The 18,437-nt window shown below is 50.2% G+C and overlaps 1 protein-coding gene across 4 annotated transcripts in view; it reads right to left on the reverse strand.

Annotated features, from left to right (window-relative positions):
• The window catches only part of CES5A (carboxylesterase 5A), a 38,642-nt gene extending 21,185 nt beyond the window's left edge, over positions 1-17,457 (reverse strand). For 3 of the 4 annotated variants that reach the window (XM_045806815.2, XM_045806818.2, XM_045806817.1), the window contains exons 1-9: positions 17,216-17,457; positions 15,888-16,092; positions 13,718-13,856; positions 11,972-12,105; positions 8,770-8,923; positions 7,170-7,274; positions 5,307-5,411; positions 3,818-3,958; positions 1,080-1,148 (exon numbers count right to left, since the gene is read on the reverse strand). In XM_045806815.2, the coding sequence (XP_045662771.1) occupies positions 1,080-1,148; positions 3,818-3,958; positions 5,307-5,411; positions 7,170-7,274; positions 8,770-8,923; positions 11,972-12,105; positions 13,718-13,856; positions 15,888-16,092; positions 17,216-17,288 (1,125 nt within the window). In that variant the 5' untranslated portion in view covers positions 17,289-17,457. Of the gene's footprint in view, positions 1-1,079; positions 1,149-3,817; positions 3,959-5,306; positions 5,412-7,169; positions 7,275-8,769; positions 8,924-11,971; positions 12,106-13,717; positions 13,857-15,887; positions 16,093-17,174 lie in introns of all 4 variants that reach the window. The other variant, XM_045806816.2, reaches the window with a different exon arrangement.
• Positions 17,458-18,437: the final 980 nt, after the last annotated feature.

Below are 18,437 nucleotides of genomic sequence, written 5' to 3' on the forward strand. Positions count from 1 at the left end.
TCTCAAACCTTAGTCCCGATTCTCATTGCCAGACAGCTGAGACTCATCAAACCTCCTCCCTGAGCCTTGGGGCCTGCAGCGTCCCCTCCCTTCAGTCTGGCTCGCTCCGAGTCCAGAAGACTCTTTCCAAAATGGGAATCGAATCAGGTCACTCTTCTGTTCCCAGACCCTGGGATGAACTTCACATGCCTTTTGGAGCCTCTAAGAGCTGCGAGCCTCCTCCTGTGCTTTAGCAACCCCAGCCGCCGACCTCCCCACACCGCTCTGCTCCTAACTGCTCATGGTGGGTCCTCTGGCTCCCCTGGCCCCTGTTCCTCCATGAGCAGGACAAACCTAACTCATTCTTCAAGGCCCTTCTCCCCGAGGGAGCCACCTGCTCTCTCCCGCGGGCAGCAGAGGGCCTCGGACATCCTCTGCTCTGGTTTGCTAGACACTGTACTGAAGTGCCTCCTCCTTCCACCCACCCCACAGCCTGCAGATTCTGCAAGCATGAGGGGAGTGCCTGCTTCTCAGGGCACCTCAGTGCGCGGGGACGCACTGGGGCAGGTGGGTGCTCAAGAAACATCCATTCAATGAATACGTGAACAAAAGGAACCTGGCACAGAGTTCGTGCTGGATAAATGTTTACAGCAAGGAAGGAAGAAGAGAAAGGAATCCACCCTTCATCTTAAGACCCGATAGTGATATATCCATGCAGGGAGTGAAAGAATAAATGATTGAGTGATGGTCCCTGGTCTTGCTAGAACCTGATACAGTGCCCTGCTGGCATCTCGTGAATATGGGTGCCTAGTCCTGGGTGAGTTTCAGAATTTAGAATTTTTCAGACTATACGCAGATAATTCAGTACCGAGGCTGCATTATGATGTCACATGCTCTGGGGGGTGGCCACTCTGTGGGCTAGTTTTCAGAGTTCCCTGGATTTTGAGACTGAATAAGGGATGGTGGAACCCTACTTAGCAAAGATTCACTGAGCGAGTGAATGAGGAACGTCTATAGCCCCAGACCCTTCTCCCAAGGAGGGCCCAAGGAGGTTTGTTGAATAGACGACTCCGAAAAATCAGTTGGCCAAGCTCACTTACCAGGACTGTTTGTAGCAAGTGCAGGGCGAGAGACTTGTTGGAGCCCCCAAGGATCTCAGGAAACTCCTTCTGTGGAGAGAAGTAGGGCATCCTCTGTGAGCACCTCAGGTCACCAGAAGGGAAAGCGTTCTCTCTGAGGGTCAAAGTGCCTGCCTTTTAGAAGAGAGGCTGGGGAGAGCAGGGACCTGTTCAGCCACCAGGGGGCAACACGCAGGAGCAGCCTCAGTGGGTTGGTGCAATGAAGTTTCTTCTTCCCACGTTTGCCAAAAGGCAGCCATTCCCTTCCATACCTGTGGCCTTGTGGGGCCCGAGTGGCTGCTCTGTGGAAAGGCCACGTTATGAGCTGACCCGTCCCCTGCTTCCACATTCCCCTGCTGAAGCCGTAACCCCCACTACCTCAGAATGTGGCCATGTGGAGATAGGGTTTGTCAAGGACGTTAGCTGAGCACTCAACCAATCTGGTGGCCTTAGAGGAAGAGGAAATTCTGACACAAGAGAGACACCGGGGATGTGTGCACACAGAGGAAAGACCATGTGGGGACACAGGGAGAAGGCAAGCCAAGGAGGGAGGCCAGAAGAAACTGAACCTGCCGACACCCTGATCCTGGGCTTCCAGCCTCCAGAACTGTGAGAGAGTAAGTTTCTGTTGTTTAGCCATCTGGTCTGTGGTATTTTGTTATATGGTGTCAACCAAGTCCAAAGAGAGGCCAGAAAACCTCGAAGCTAGTGACTTACCGTTCTCTTTCTCCAGACCTTTGCAATCATGGCCTCTGAGAAGCCAGCAGTTTGTCAATACCCAGCGAGGTGGGAAGGCTGGGGTAAAAACCTGGGCTCTGCCTGGGACCTAGTACGAGCTACGGGTAATTATTTGCTAACTGACCCCTCCCTGGCCAGTACTGCAGCTTAAAAACATGAGAGGGTAGAAGTACTCTTCACTTGTCAAATGAATTTCCCTTTGACATTTTCTGCTGAGAATCTTGGGATAATAAATCACCAGGGTAAATATTTAAACATCTCTGTCTCCTGGCATCTGAGGGAACCTCCAGAGTCATTCAATTTATCCACAAGTATAGTGCAACTGCTAAGCACCTCTCTATGTGTTCAGGAGCTGAGCTTTGTTTTTGGAGGGTTACCCATGGTTTCCAACGGGCAGCAGCCGTGGTAACTGCAAGGTCACATGAAATAACAGCACCGATCCAGGCTCCTGAGCTCTGCAGACCTGGGCACCAAATTCCACGGTGCCACTTGAATAATTCCAATATCTAACATTTACGGAGCACTCGTTCTATGCCAGGCTATGGGATGAGTACTTGTGATGCAGGTATTAAGATCAGCCCTACTTCACAGATGAAAGGAACAAAGGTTCAGAGAAGTTGGGCAGTTCACTTAAGGTCACACAGTAGGTTAACAGAGAACCCAACATTTAATGGCAGAGCCTACATGCATGAAAGAAAATTATACACCACTGTCTCCTCCCCAGCTGGGAGACTTTGGAAAGGAATTTTAGCCTTTCTGAGGCTCCGTTTCTTCAACTGAAAAACAGGAATAACCATGCCCGCTTGCAAGCTGTTGCACGGGCGGCACACGCTTGGCATGTGGAAGGCACTTGGGACTGGTCGCAGGGGTTACAGTGGTGGTGGCTGTCATCGGGAGCACTGAAGGCCTTCCTTAAGCCACAATCGGTGACCCAGTTGCTCATTTACACCATGAGGAGAAAGATTCCCCACTCCCACTTACCCCAAAACATTGCTCTGTAGGTCAAATTCATCACGGCAGAACGTGCCTTTGACAGCCCAGGGAACTCAGGGTTCTGGTTCTAAACAGCACCAAGTAGCCTCGAACCTCGGCAAACCTCATCTCCCTCAGCTTGAAAGGAGGAGGTTGCTGTCTTTAATTGAGCCGTGGTGGTGTTATGAATTGGAGCATTCCGCCCTTCCGAGGACAGATGAAAAGTGTATTTCAAATCAGAAGGGGCTTCTTAAATGGCAGGGTCAAGGCATCATGGCTCCTTCTCAGCATTCAGCCTGAGCACAAACGGTCCCTCCTCAGAGAAGACGTTCCTCTCTACCCCTTCTCCTCCCTCGAGACCTTCTCCTACCAGTTTATGTCCTTCATAGCCCTTGCCTCTTCCTGAAACCGTCTATTCAACCTCGAATTTCATCTGCTCTCCCCACTGGGATGGGAACTTGCCGAAAGCTGGAGCCGTGTGACCTGTTTACTGCTGAACGTTTGGTTTTGGCAAGAGTGTAGAGCGGGTAGCAAACATTCCGTTCATACTTGTGGAATGACTGAAGCGATTCAATCATTTTGCAACTTGGACAAGCCTCGGGAGCCCTCTTGGAAGTCAAAATGCCAGAACCGAGGCCGAATGTGAAAATGGAAAGGCCTGCAATTTTCCAAACCTGCGTGAATTTCATCTTTGAGGTAGTAACTGCGTTAATTTGAAACCATCACTTGTAACGTTTTGAACAAAGCTCAAACGGACCCCAGCCTCCTGTACTTTTTTATAGAGTTGTTTCTTTCTCCCTAAGCCTTAGACGAAGAGCGGGGCGGACATTGGCCACGGCTGCCCCCAATTCGCAGTTACCCTCCTTCCGCGACGGGAAGGGGCATCTCTGCGTCCTTGGCTGCTGGTCTCCCTCGCAGCGCTTGGTGTCATGGATGGGAGCGCTCAGCTTCGAAGCACGCGGCTGCCTCACTGCTGAGGGAGCGACAGGAAGGACAGCTGGGATTCTTACCTTGGGTAGCAGGAAGCCACACTCGTGGTTATTGACTCCGATGACAGAAGGAACGGAATTAAATGATTTTTCAGTCAAAAGGTCTAGAGGCTCATCAGGAAAGAAAAAACCATCAACCACTCGAGTGAAAGACTTGGTTTTCTGGAATAAGGGAGAAGAGAAAAATCAGCGTCTCTTTCTATTCATAAAATCTGCTGTCCCCAAAACCCTAGCCCAGCAGAGCTAACCCACTCCGGCAATGGTCAAACTGCATTAAGAAAAGAAAAATAAGCCATTTTGGCCCTTCCCAAGTCATGAGTGTTGCCTGACCAGCCCTGCCACTTACTTAGGCAAAGGGGCTCAGCTTCCTGCCTTGGATTCCTCATCTGCTCAATGAGGATACTAATTAGCATCTACCTTAAAAAAACAATAGCTTACAAAGTAGTTCTCCAAGCATCGGTCCCGGACCAGCGGCATCAGCGTATCACCAGGGAACTTGCTAGAAACCAATTCTCAGGTCCCAGCCCAGGCCTACCGGATGTGAAACTCTGGGGGTGCATTGCAGCCAACTTGTTCCACAAGCCCTCCAGGTCATTCTGATGCATGCTCAAGTTTGAGAAGCACTGGCCAAATGGGTAGAGTGGTGAGATGCGGGTGGGCGGGTGGTGGTGGTTGGAGGTGGTCATAGTAATGGGGGTTGGTGTATCTTTGCCTTCAACCTGGCTGGATATTTCTTGAATCTCAGGAAGCAACACCTGGCTCTATCCATGTTTTTTTGGGATCTCTGTTTGGGAGTAGGGGTGGAAGGGAGTACATAGAAGACCTTTCACATTACATCGGGTCAAAGAATTTGTAACCAGCTCCCAGACTCCAGCATAGCTCACAGCAGACCCTTCATCCATGCCAAATAACTACTTAACAAACTTAACAAACTACTCAACAAACTACTTAACAGATTCCATTATCTGGAATCTGACAGATAATGACCTCGCTCTTCCAAGGACCATCAGAAGCTCTCAAGATTGGAATGGACATAAAAGCTCATTTGGTCCAACGAATCATCCAGTGACTGAAATTTGTCAGCAGTCATCGAGATTCTGCTTGCATACCTACAGAGGTGGGTGTCTCACTCTTTTCTCTAGGAGCTGGCCGTTTAGCAGACAACTGAGCTTTTAGAAAATTCTTGGTTATACCAAGCCAAAATGGCTTCCTGACAGAACTCCCGCTCTTGACATTGAATTAATTTCTGGCAGCATGTGGAAGAAGTGCGGTCCCTCTTCCCAGTGACTTGGAGACAACCTTCATATTTTCCTGGATCTTCTGCAGGCTAAGCAGCACCCCTGGCCCATCGAGTTCCTTTACGTTACCTATCAGGGTTCTATATATTCTACCTCTTGCTTCTACAGCCATTACTATGAATCCCAACCTCCGTCTTTCCAAAGTCCCAAATCAAAGTAAGTAAGAGAGGGGTGGGATTCGTCTGCCCCCAGACCCTCCTGCCCCTCTTCACCTTGTTGATGTCCAACAACTCCTCGGAGGATTTTGCCCTCAGGCACTGCAGCAAGGCCACGGAGTCTGACGCATTGCAACCACAGACATGCGCTATCACCTGCAGCTATTTCCAGAGAAGGACTGGGTTAGAGCACAGCACTGAAAGCCGCCAAGAAAATGAAAACTGGAAAGAGTCCTTGATCCAGCCCCAGGCTGGTCCTTCATATATGAAGCCTGCTGCCCCTCCCCACCCCCACATACATACACGTTGAGGACAGGCTGGCCCCGGACCTCCTTACACTCCTGCCTGACCCTCCTGGCCATCTTCAGCAACCGCTGGAGCTGGGGGAGGTCGTGTGTCAGTCTGTGGCTACAGAACAGAGTCAAGCTCCCTAGTCACGGAGACACCAGTCCTCTGATGTTGGCTCCATTGGCACTAGGCCCCACTGAGCCCAGAAGCCCAACGCAGGAGCCCCAACCGTGAGGAGCAGCTTTGCAAGCATGACTTAACTGTCAGCTGAGGCATGACTCTGGCTCAGTCTCGGCTTGTCAGCTCTGCTCAGCCTCACCCCCACTGCAGCCTGGAATACCCTGAACATCTTTTTCTGTCTCCCACCAATTCCACTCATCCCCACCTCCTCTCGGATGTCCTTTCATGAACTCCTTCCTCCTCTAATTTCCCATCACCCCAAGGATCCCCACCTACTCTTCCTAGCCTTTTCCTAAACACTGTCTTGCCCGGTCATTGAACTTTCCTTGGGAGCTTGCCCCTTGAAAGTCGTAGTCCCTAAGTGTCTGGGAGTCATGAAGGCTCTGAGAATCCAATGAAAGCTACAAACCCTCTCCCTGGGAAAACGCACAAACATAAAGAATCTGCATACACCTGTAGGAGCTCAAGGACCACCTCCCGGGCTTTTTCTGGACTCCAGGTTAAAAACCCTTGTCATAAAAAGATGGTGGTCTTCTCAAGTCAGTGTAGCCTGTCTCCGTTTATAAACCCACAGGTCCTAACATAGAGCTGGGGAGACAAGGGATACTCAATATACGTGTGCTGAATGAATAAGTATGTGCACAAACCAAAAGCTGTTATGTCGTGTTCTCCAAATCAATAGTCCTTGTGTATTCAGGGTACATTTACAATATTAAATCTCTAGGGCTCTGCTCTTGGTGTGCACTGTTATTTGCTATAAGGTGTTTAAGCAAACGTACCATTAAAATGCACAGTCCCCAGGAGATGGCTCCACAGCCCCGTGCTAATATTCATTGACTGAATCAGCTCATTTGTCAACTCATTCATTCGGCAAACATCGATAGCCACCTACTAGGCACTAGGCATTATGCTGGGACACAAAAGATATAGAGCCCTTGGTCTCCAGGTCCTCACTGCCTGGTAGAGCACTAGAACAAGGTGACAGATGACAAAAGTCTGGGGCATATGCCTCACCACCCCTCACACTCTCATGCCAGGCAGCATGCATCAGTCACAGTGTTCTTTCCCACTGAACTGGAACCAGCCTCAGAATCTTTCTTAGCATAGTACTCTAGGTGGGATGGGGTAGGTATAGGAGATGAGCTGTATATAACACAGGGACTGAGTGATATATCCCAGGCGAGGAATAATGAATAAGATGTAAGAACTATCACATATACGCTCATGCACACGCACACACACACACACACACACACACACCTGCGCACCAGCAGCACTACACTGGAGACCTACTTCCGGAACCAGGTCTTCCATGCAGCAATAAGTTTCGCCTTTGCCAGCACTGGATTCTTTGTCCGTGGTCAGTAAGGGCGGCCAAGCACATCGTCTCAACACCTGACCACATTCTCCCCTACCAAGCAGAGGAAGCTAGAGAAGTGTTAATATACCTACATCTTCATCCCTCTCATCATCGGGGGCCCTCAGGAAAGGGATGATGGCCACCCCACTCTCCATGATGGCTTTGTGGAATAAGCCTTTGGCCATGGGGGACAGAATCTGGAAAGAGAACACAGGAGACCAGGAAAAGTTATGCAGGGGACTCCGCATCCATCGCACACATACCACCCATCCTTCTTTAAAGAAAACTTCCCCTTAAGTATCCTTGAAAGCTCTATGCTTACAGGGAAAAAAAAAAAAAAAAAAAGCCCTGGTCTGGGGATTCAAGGACTAGCCATGAAGGTTTGGGCAAGTTATTTAACCTCTCTGAGCCCCAGGCTCCTTAGGAACTTTGAGGTCAAACATTCTGTGGTGTGAGGGCTAGCTCCTTCACTTCCTAGCTGGAGAACCTCTGGCAAGTTGCTTTATATATTTCTGAGCATCAATTACTTCCTGTAAAACCGGAAGGAAAACTGGAGCCCATATCACAGAACTGTTGTGTAGAGCAGAAGTGACGAATATAGAAGGCTTTGCACGATGCCTGGTCAAATAGTACACACTCAGGCAACGGCGGCTGTTATCATAGATGTAAAAGTTGTTACTCTAATTCACCTTATCGAGTTATCTTGAAGATAGAAAAATACCTTGTATATTGTCGAGTGCTATACAGCAGAAGCTTTCTTAACCCACTTCCATGTAACTGCCTTCTGTGATCAAGCTGTTAGCAGAGGCCCAGGAAATGCCGACCACCTGCAGCCAGGGGGCTGTTTTCTAGCACCACACACCTTTCTATTCCCACCAGTTACTGGCCAAGAGTCAGGTGCGTTTGCTTCCAAACTTGTTATGTCAGTTACACTTGCTACTATAATGACCTAATCAATGAAATATCGTGGGAACCAATGAAGTATGTGTGGAAAAAGAAAACAAAATTATGTTTGAGGAAAGAAAGCCTTGATGAAGGCAAGTAGCTGAAAAATAATTTGGTGTGAATAAGGCAAGAGTATAAAATATGTGGGGAGGCAGCGGAAGATTCCACGAGTGGTGCTGCATTCACAGACTAAATGCAGGCACCTTAAGTTCGTGCTCGCTGTACAGAAGCTAAGGAGGCTGTTAGAGGACAATGAATCTGGGGCGGGGGCAGGGGGTTACACCAGAGAGCCCACGGTGGATCTCCGGTCAACAGACCGACCCTGAAAAGATAAGGCGCCGTATCCAACCATTGGTGGAGAAATGCACACTTTATGTTGGAAGTTGAAATAAAACGTTATATGCATCCTTTGTTGCTTTATGTTTTAGCTGAATGTTTCTATTAAACGAGTAATTACCTGTCCTGGTACTTAGATACCAGGCTTTGACCCTACAAATATAAGGGATTTTTCTTCAAACTGTTACTCAGTAAGTGATCTTGGGCAGTTCATTTATACTCTTCCTGATGACAGCTCTTGTCCACGAAAGGACACTGAGCCCCTAACTCACAAGGGTAGATTTCAGGGAGACAGCGTGTATAAAAGTGTTCAACATGAAAGCACCAATTGGCTACGAGTGATTCATGGTCCTCGTTCTTGTGACCTCCCCCACCGAGGTTCATTCAAGCCCCCCAAAGAGAAGAACTCACAAGGCTGGAAACACTTATGGCTCCCGCTGACTCGCCAAAGAGGGTCACTGAGCGTGGGTCCCCACCGAAGAACTCGATGTTCTCCTGGACCCAGGTTAAGGCGGCCATCTGGTCCAGGAAGGCCCAGTTCCCCCAAGCATGCTGGTCCCCTGTGCTGGGGCAAGAGGCACGGTGAGAATACTCAGTGGACGCCAATCTGCTTCCCGAAGCTCAAGGAGTTCGAGGTGGAGCTGTGGGAGGGTGTGAGGGCATCGCCACTCCAGCTGGTGGTGAAGGGTGGAAGGCCAGAGGTGCAGGGCAGTAGGGAAAACTCTGCTTGGTTCTCATCCTGCTGGGATTTGGTTTCTTTTTCTTTTTCTTTTTTTAGGACAATCTGGCGAAAGTTATGTACCCCAGAAAAATGCAGTCTTGTAAGTGCTATTTGAGGGTATTCCTAGGCTCCCCTGAATCCATGGATTCCAGAAAGGTCCTGTTCCTGAGAGTTGGTCTGCACCGGGGAGCTAGACGTCCTGGGCACAGAGGTTCTGGAGAATGACTACATGTATAATAATGGTAACAGTGCAGTGGCAGTACCACGCATGACGCGGTCCTAAGGGCTTTAAGGCAGATGCTCCTATGATCTTCCCAACTTGTGCGGTGGGTGGTGCTGGGTTTTCTCCTTTACTCCTCTGGGTCCTCTCTCCACCCTTCTCTGCCCTCTCCCGAAAGCCTGACCTCTATGAAGTGCATCACCCAGGCTTCCGGCTGTGTGTGGTCAGTGGGAGGCACTGGCCCGGGGGTTTGAGGGTGGGATACTGAGAGACTGGGAAGTTCATTCCATCACCCCAGGCATGCGCTCTGCTAGGCAGTGCCTTGGGCATCGGCTATGCTCCCCTCCATGAAATCTAGAAGCATGCCCTAAGGATACTGCCTGATAACGCAGTTCTCTCGCAGACAGGAAATCGAGGCACAGAGAAGTTAAATCTCTTGCCCAAGAGCTAGAAAACTGCAGGTTTGGAATTCAATCTCAACCAGTCTGGCCCCAGAGCCCAGGCCCCCAACCATGCCCGCAGGCTGTTACTGCTGCAGAATGGCATCTTTTCCAGGGTAGGCGGACGATTAATGGAGAAACAAGGGAAAATACCACAGAACCAAAGAAATACCAAGATCAAAACATCCATGTGGTCCACACCATATGTGAGTAGCCCCGGGATCACATTCTACTCTTCTCCACTCTCCAGCCCCTCATGGCTCTACCTGCTGGTTCTCTGTGCCCGTCTATGACCCCTGCCTTCTCTCTCCCACCACCCGCACATCCAGTCAGGAGCCAAGCCCTGCTGATTTCAATTCCAACCCATTATGGCTTTCACAGCGGTTCCCATTCCTCCATTTCTATTTATCCAGATTCACAGTCTGATCACTTACAATCTGGGTGACTTTGGGCAAGTCACTTAACCTGCTTCCCATCCACGTACTCATGTCCAAAACAGGGCTAGCGGTGGTGTCTGCTTTGCGTGTGCTTGTGAAGACTGACCGTGCGGGCCCACAACAAGCACTGTGTCCATGTGAGCGATCACTCTGTTTATTCAACTACCACCCCACTATATGCCCATGGCCCACATCAACACTGCGCAGGAGCCTTCCGACCAGACTCCCCAGCTGCCGCCGGGGCACCCCCAGCTCAGCCTCCACCTGCTTGGGAGTGACATCCCGACAGACTGCTCTGAGAAGGGCACAGCTGGGCCCCTCAGCCCCCCATGCATGGCCTGGCCTTCAAGCCCTTTCTACATCCATCTCCTGCCATAGCCTCATCTACCTGCCTACTAGAACCCAGATTTTATGAACAAGTTTTGGAAACCTTTCTGCCAGAGGAATCTTATGCAGAATCCCCATGTACCAAGTGGCTGCAAGTGTAATCACTCTGGTTCCTCTCAGAGCCTCCCTGACTCCACGGCAGCCCCAGAGCCCCAGCCCAGCGCCACGGGCCCAAAGCACAGCTTGCAAATATTGTTCCAGGCCCACGTGCGGCTCCGTTTCCTTCCAACTCCCCAGATTTTGCTAGGGCAGTTCCTTTGCCAAGTATACTCTCCCCCAACCTCCCCTCTCAAACCCAGCCTCGTCTTGGAGGTGCGATTCCACTGCCGCCTCTCTCGTGAAGCCACCCTGACTCCTGGCAGCTCCCTCCTCTGTGTGTACAGCCCCACCGCCTGGCACACTGAGGGCATGAATCACATCCTCCCTGGTGGCTTGGATATCTGTGTGCCTGTGTTGTCTCCTCCTCAACACTGAGAGCCCCCAAAGGGTAGGATCATGCTGGGCTCCCCGCCACCTTCCCCAAAGTACCATCTGGTGGCCTCTCACTGCTTCCCTAGGCTCATACTGCCCTCTCTGGCCAGGGCTCAGGGTCTGCTGTGTTCTCAGCAGGGTTACAGAAGTGGTCAAGCTCTGCTCTGTGAGCTCTGGGAAGTTGCTTCCCCTCTCTGTGTCTCCACTTTTCAACTGCAGGATGGGAATGACAACAATACGCTTCTTGTAGGATTACTGTGGGGGCGAGTTGAAATAACGTATGGCAAGTCCACAGCACTGTGCCTGGCTCGTAGTGAGTGCCTGGTGCATGGTGGATATTACTGCGGGGAGGACAGCCAGCACGACGGAATGATACTCTCAGGTGAGTATCTTGAGGATGCTTGACGAGAGGCCCTATCACTGCTCACCCACCCTGCCTCCTCAGATTCCGGGGTGCACATCGGAGCTATGCTTCACCTCCCTGGAGGTTGGGTGTGGTCCCGTGGCTGAGCGCTGCCAGTGATCTATGAACAAGAGTGACGAGCGCCACCTTCAGGCTGACCCAGCAAGAACTCCCCGGCATGATCTCACTGTTGGTCCATCTGCTGGTCAACTGCAGAGGGTCTGGGCCCTTAAGGAGGGCAGAGCCATGAGATGGAAGAACCCCGGCCTCTGATGGACCACGTGGAAAGACGTCAGTCGGGATCACTCAACTGCACCTTTCTTGAGTGAGAAAGGGATTTGTAGATTTTAAGCCACCAAGACTTGGGGGTTTATCTGTTACAGCTGCAAAAATTACCTAACCAATTTGGGTCACATTTGTTCAAAGGTCACTGAAGGCTCATTCCTCCTTAGGCAGCTGAGCACTGAATCCCCTATGGCTGCCGCACAGCTGTGCCTTGGGGATCTGGGATGTCAATCACTTGGGGACACTCACTTGAAGAAACCAAATATTCCTAGGCGGTACTGGGTCGTCACAATCAGCACGTCCTCATAGGCAGCCAGGGCAGACCCATCGAAGATGGACGCGGAGCCAGTCTCGAAGGCACCCCCGGGGAGCCACACCATGACCTGCAGAAGGGAAGACACCTCTCCAGTCAACCTGCCAGGCCCTCACATCCCCGCCCCATGCATTTTGGGACCTTCTTTCTTTAGGGAAATATAAGCGTCTCACTTTCCTTTCTAAGAAGCATCAGAGTTTTTGTCTTTTGAAGAAGGCCCAGGTGGTAAACTTGGGGACTCTGGCCCCTGAGTGCCTGGGTTTGAGTCCCAGTTTTGCCACGGACGAGCTGTGTGACGTTGGGCATATTACTTAACCTCTCTGAGGCTCGTTTTTCTTATCTGTAAGATGTGAAGAATGAAAGTGTCTCACTCTTGGGTTATCATGAGATTTAGATCCTGCATCTAAAATTCTTGGAACAATTTCAAGTGCTCAGAAAGTATTAACTAAATATCACTGAACTTGTGACCCACAGGAAGATGGAAATCCTTATAAGCCATGTAAGAGAGCAGAAACCACTTAAGTTGTTTTAACTTAACTCCTTCCCCTATCTACAGAGAGAAGCAAGGCGAGATGACAGGGAAGAGAAGTGTGAAAACGTCACTATATTGATTAGAAAAACTGGGACTGGGGAACATAAAACATTCACATGGCACTATCAGGGTTGATATACTTATTAATAAATCCTTTCCATTCTCTCTTTTCAAAAATAATTTATTTATTTTAGTGAGAGAGAACATGCAGGTGGGGAGGGGCCGAGGGAGAGAGAGTCTTAAGCAGACTCCACACTGAGCACGGGCAGATCTCACGACTCTGACATCACGACCTGAGCAGAAACCATGAGTCCGACACTTCACCCACGATGCCACCCAGGTGCCCCTCCCTTCTCTTTTTTAAAGTCATATTAGGGACTACGACTCTTGGGGCAGGAAAAGAGAATAAAGCCACTGAGGAAAAAGAAGGACTAGACAAAGCACTGGCTTTGGTACCGGACCTGCCACTTACCGTGTGCACAACGTGGAACAAGTCACTTATGTCGTCCCTGTGCCTCATCTTCTTAATCTATACAATGGGTCCAATAATTCTTTCCCACCGGTTACACGAGATAACGTATTGTGCTTGGCACATAATCAGTGCTCAATATATATTGTTAGGATCCAAAAGAGTGGGTCTCCCATTGCATTGGCAAAGGGGAAAGAGGATGACAAGAGGGTGTGGTTGAAAATTAGTACCTTTCCCATTCACTTGCACAGAGAGAGTTTATGTTCTTAAATGAAATACTTATTATTACCTGTCCTCACAGCAAACAGAAAAACTGGAGGATGAATTAGCCTCTTTAAAAAAGGATTTCCCAAACAAACAAGCAAACAGAAAATCAGGGTCCTTGTAAGCAGTGTCTTTCTAAATGTTCACAGACCTTTAAATATTCAACAGAGGGGAAAAACAAAACAAAATAAAAATCAAAGGTCAAGTCAAATCACTGCCAACAAAGAAGCAATCGGAAAGGAAGATAAAGTGACTCTGTCATTAAATGACTTTTAAAGAGTTATTGATGCGTCAAGTGATTACATTTCCCTTTTACCCAACAGGGGGTAGGTTTGATTCTGGACACCCAGACCCTCTGCCTGGGTCCCTGGGCAAGAACCCGCTAGCTGGAGCCCCGGGCGTGGCAGGCAGCCTTACGGGGAGCTTGGAGCCGCTGTCCGCATGGGCTGGTGCATAGACGTTAAGGTACAGGCAATCTTCGGACACTTCCAACTTGGGGTAATGCACCTTGAGAAAGTGTTGATCTGAGAGCAGCCACTCTGAGTTCTGGAGGCACCTTGGAGGAAGGAAGGAGAAATCCTCAGAGTCGCTGTCAGCGAACTTGCCTGGGAGGGGCCAGGTCTTGTGACAGCAGAGAGGCCTGGTGATCTCCTGTGTCTGAGCAGAAGAGGCATATGGGAGCTACTCATACAATGTCTAGTCATCTCCCTGGCCCCCGCTGTGGTGGCACAAACAAAGAAACACACTATAATTCTTTTTGGCCTGGTTTTTGGGTAGGAAAGCACATTGTGCAGAATAATTGTATCATTAACTTCCAGCACCCACCCATGCCTACAGTCACTACCACAATTCAGAAACACACACGAAGATTCAACATTGGCTCAACGATTCTCCAAACTAGACAGCAAGACACTGGAGTTATATATGAAGGCTTTTGCTCTAGCAGCTCCCTTTTCTGCCCCCAGAGGAACAAAAGGACATTTCTAGGCCTTTCCACCAGGAACCAATGGAGGTAGATGTGCAGGGAGATTCCTGTATCCGAGCCTTTGCTCAAGCTGGTGCCTACGCCCAGACTGCTCTCTGCTCATATCTGTTTGCTCATGTTCTTCCCTTTCTTTCAGATTCAGTCCAAGTGCCACCTCCTCCAAGAAGCCTTCTGAGGTTTCTCCAGTTAGACCACAGCTCTTTAGAAACACCTATATAACTTGTGTTTTTTCCTTGAGGTTCTCCTAGGCTTGTACATGAGAGCTACCATCTTCCCCTACTCAAATGTGAGCAGCTAGAAGCTGTTTTGGTCACCTTGGTACCTCATAGTCCCCAGCACTGAGACTGTGACACAGTAAGATTGACTGAGACCAATATATGTGATTCCTAACATTCTCAGTGCCCAATTATTGTTAATTTTTTAATAGAAGAGTGTACAGCTTAGGCAGTGGGAAACCATCACTGCAAATTTACCCCCCGACAAGTGTTTATACCTTTTTTGCCCCTTCGTATATTGTTTATGAGACATCAGGCCCTCACTGGTTTCAGCAAAGCCATCCCTGACCTCCCCCCAAGGTGAGGCTAGGTGGTTCCTTCTCAGCACCCTTCTCTGATCCCCTAAAAGGTTGCCCTTCACACTCTATATTTTAATCATTGTTATTATTTATGCCCCTACCACCCCCACCTACAGGTTCCCGCAGGGCAGCTGTGACCAGCCCGCTGGGTGTCCCCCAGGGTGTTACAGAGAGGCAATTCCTGAGTTGATTCTCCATGCATATTAGTTGAATGAATACATGAAGGAAGGAATAGATGAGTTTCAGCTTAGTGTCCTCAGTCCCTGGGCCACATGGGGTCTTCTGAGGCTTAGGGAGCTTCCTGGCACTAGGGTACTCCTTCTGTCTGGGACCCCAAGGCCAAGAGCCAAGAACCAGCACGACCCAACCTGAGCAATTCATAGAATCTGAGCACCAGAAGATTCTTGGGAATTTGCAAGTCTCACCTCCCAACCTAGGCTCAAGTCCTCATCACGATTCACCCCCCTTAGCTTGAAAATTTGCAGTGACGGGGGCGGGCATGAGAGGGGTCCTGACCCAGGACACACACATCTATTCCTACAGGTGTTTGTGGATCTCCCTGCATCTGGCACAGAGCTCTAGAAATCCCTCTCGGGTGGTTCTTTACTCTAAAGCCCTCAGCCTGTCTGGACCCTGGAGACTAAGCCTAGGTGGCGGGTGACAGGGAAATACCTGGACCAAGACTCAGTAAGTCTGTCACAGTGGTTCCCAAATCTGACTGGTCCTCAAATCCCTAGACACCTTTCAGTGATTGCAGTTTCCTGGGCCCAGCTCTGGGATTCCGATTCAGAAAGTCCAAGAAGGGAGCCTGAGGGATCTGCAGGCTCTGAACACCACCACCAGTGATCCCGCTGGTCAGCCAGCCGGGGAGCCATGCGATTACGGAAGCCCTTGTCCACTTCTGCAGCTCTCCTCCTCCTCCTTGGTGCCCCCACCTCTCCCAGGGAGCTGCATGACCTTTATTCCCCCTCAGTGCTCTGCCCTCACACCCAGGTCACATTCCCCCATGGGACCGAAGCTGCACTTACAATTTAGGGTAGGACGTGGCATCTCGGAAGCCATTCCAGGGCAAGGCAGGCTTTGGTTTCTTAAATCGCAGGGGTCCTAGAGGGGGCGCAGCATAGGGGATCCCGAGGAACATGTTCACAGGCATGGTGCTTCCCAGCACATGGGCTTGCTTCCCCCGGACCCATCCCAGCCCAGTACTCCTCACTGGTGCATCCACGGCGGGCCCTGAGGGGACACACAGGGAGGAATCAGGAGCTGGCTGGGTGGAGAGAACCGGAACAAGCCCAACTAGGAGCTCCCCTTAGTGGGGGCACTCCTTCTTGGCTCAGATGCTGTGCAACAGGAAGTATCTAGACTCCCTGTCCATGAACCCCTGTCCACGGCTTTTTTCAAGATCGCCTTAGAGGGCACCTGCCTCAGAGCACCGACTTAGTTTCTCCTAGGAACACACAGCACCAAGCCACAAAATTTGCCCCGGTCACGCTGGGGAACAAGGAACCCTTCCTTTCTGCAGTGCAGATTTCCCTCACTCTGGAACTGATAGATGCCTGGCTCTGCGGATCCTAGCATCCCACAAAGTCATCTGGCCCAGAGTCATTTTCATACCTATCAGCACATTTGCTGGCATGTCTGTGCAGCCCTTCTATGACGACTAGCTTTTTGACTTTTCTTAAAATTAAATTTAAATAAACTTTAAAAATCTTACCCAGAGGAACCCTAAGCAATAACATCTACGGAATTGTGCTTTTGATGAGTTAGGTCTGTGGTTTTGAATACACGTGAAAATACATACACATCAATGAAAACAAAAGGTTCTCATGCCGATGCCACCTGACATCAGCTCATCCGCCTCCAGGGATCTGAGGATGACATTTTGGGAACCTGAGGGTGCAAGCTTCTCGGTTTCCACGTAGAATACGGAGTATTGAGAAGTTCACCGCCCAGCTATTTACCTGCAGGACTCGGGTGTCTTGGTGCTACCTGCTCTAATGTCGTTTTAATAGTGAAAGCCTGTCAGGGAAGATAGTAGAACAAAGCATGGGCTTCATCCTGTGCCCCTCCCCAGTGCCTAGGACAGAGGCCTCTCCAAGCTCCGACAAGGTGTGAGCAACCCACGGACAGGACCAGGGTCTTCTGTGCTCTTCCCACTCCCACAAAGGAGACTCTGGGGGTGGCTTTCAGTAACACCAGGACATTGGTCAGGTGCCCTGAGGTTACTACATAGCCTTTTATGAGCCTTCAGACCTCTGAGAAATAGGTTTATTTGCACCATTGGAAAATCCTCTACGGCAAGGAGATCTCCCTACCCCATCTTCCGAGGGCCCTCCTCTCCCACGGGGCGTCTCACCCTCGGTGGCAGCTGCAAGGACCCAGACAGCCCAGATCAGGGTCTGGCCCGGGCGCCGGCGCTCTCTGCTCATCCGGCTGGCCTGCCTGAGCTCCCTGCACCTCCACGGCCGCAGCTGGCCTCAGAGAGCCTCGGGCAGGGTTAAGAAAGGGCTTCCGGTTAGCAGACAAACGTTGAGCAGGCAGAATCACGACACCGGGCTGGTGAAGAGAGGTTGCAGACCAAGATTTTCAGAGGAATTGGCCAAGCAAGACCTCCCTGTTCTGATTTACATAAGGAGAAGCTGATGATTAACTTGTAAGCTGGGGAAGGATAACGTGAAGGCTCTGGGCGTGCGGGATGGAACAAATACCAGGGACACTGGAGATCAGGGAAGTCAAAGACCTTAACTCCAGTGCCTGGAGGGGCCAGGAAGGCAACAAGCAAGCAGTGAACGAAGCTGGCCGAGAGAGCTCAATAGGATGTGGTGGGGACTGTGGGACACAGCGCATGCCCTCTCTTAAAGGGGCAATGACTTCTCAACTCCAGACAACATCTGGCTTATAACAATGTAGGTACACCAAACCAGAAGTCAGTGGTCTCTCTTGATTTTTATATGCGGGTTCAATTTTTAAAAATCATGATATGAGCCCAATGCAGTATTTCTACTGGCTTGAGTTGCACCTGCAATTCTGATCTAGACCCAGCACCCATGTGTAACTATGAGGAGACAAGTCCAAAGAGGTGAAGTTACTATACGCGGTTCTGTTGGAGCCTGTCCTTGGCATTCTGGTGGGTCGTGGAAGATCTGGTTCAGGACCCAGGAGCATCACCACCCTGCTTCCAGCAGAGTCCACACTGCCCTTGGGGTAAAGAGCCCAGAATAGGGCTTCCCAAGTGCTTGGGGTTGGGTGGGTGGAATCAGAATTTTCTGGGGGTGCTTGAGCAACGTCAATGGTGGGTTTGGGAAGCATCAATCTAATGCGCAGGTCTCCCAGAGTAGTCACCTCCTGAGAGAGGCAGGGTTGTCACTAGCAGGTATTATGTGCCTGCTGGATACAGAACTCTGCACTACATGCAGGGAAAGACTTCCTCAAAGTCAGAGCAAGGGGCTGCCGATGTATTTTGCTAAAGGCAGATGCTCTGTAAATCTCTGCAGATTAGAAGTCCTCCAGTAAATATCTTTCTCCCCAACTCCAGGTCCCTTTCTGATGCACCACTGACCGTGCCAAGAATTACGAAA

Source organism: Ursus americanus, chromosome 21, assembly GCF_024610735.1.
Source record: "Ursus americanus isolate L20-20 chromosome 21, mUrsAme1.1.p, whole genome shotgun sequence".
Lineage (NCBI taxonomy): Eukaryota > Metazoa > Chordata > Mammalia > Carnivora > Ursidae > Ursus > Ursus americanus.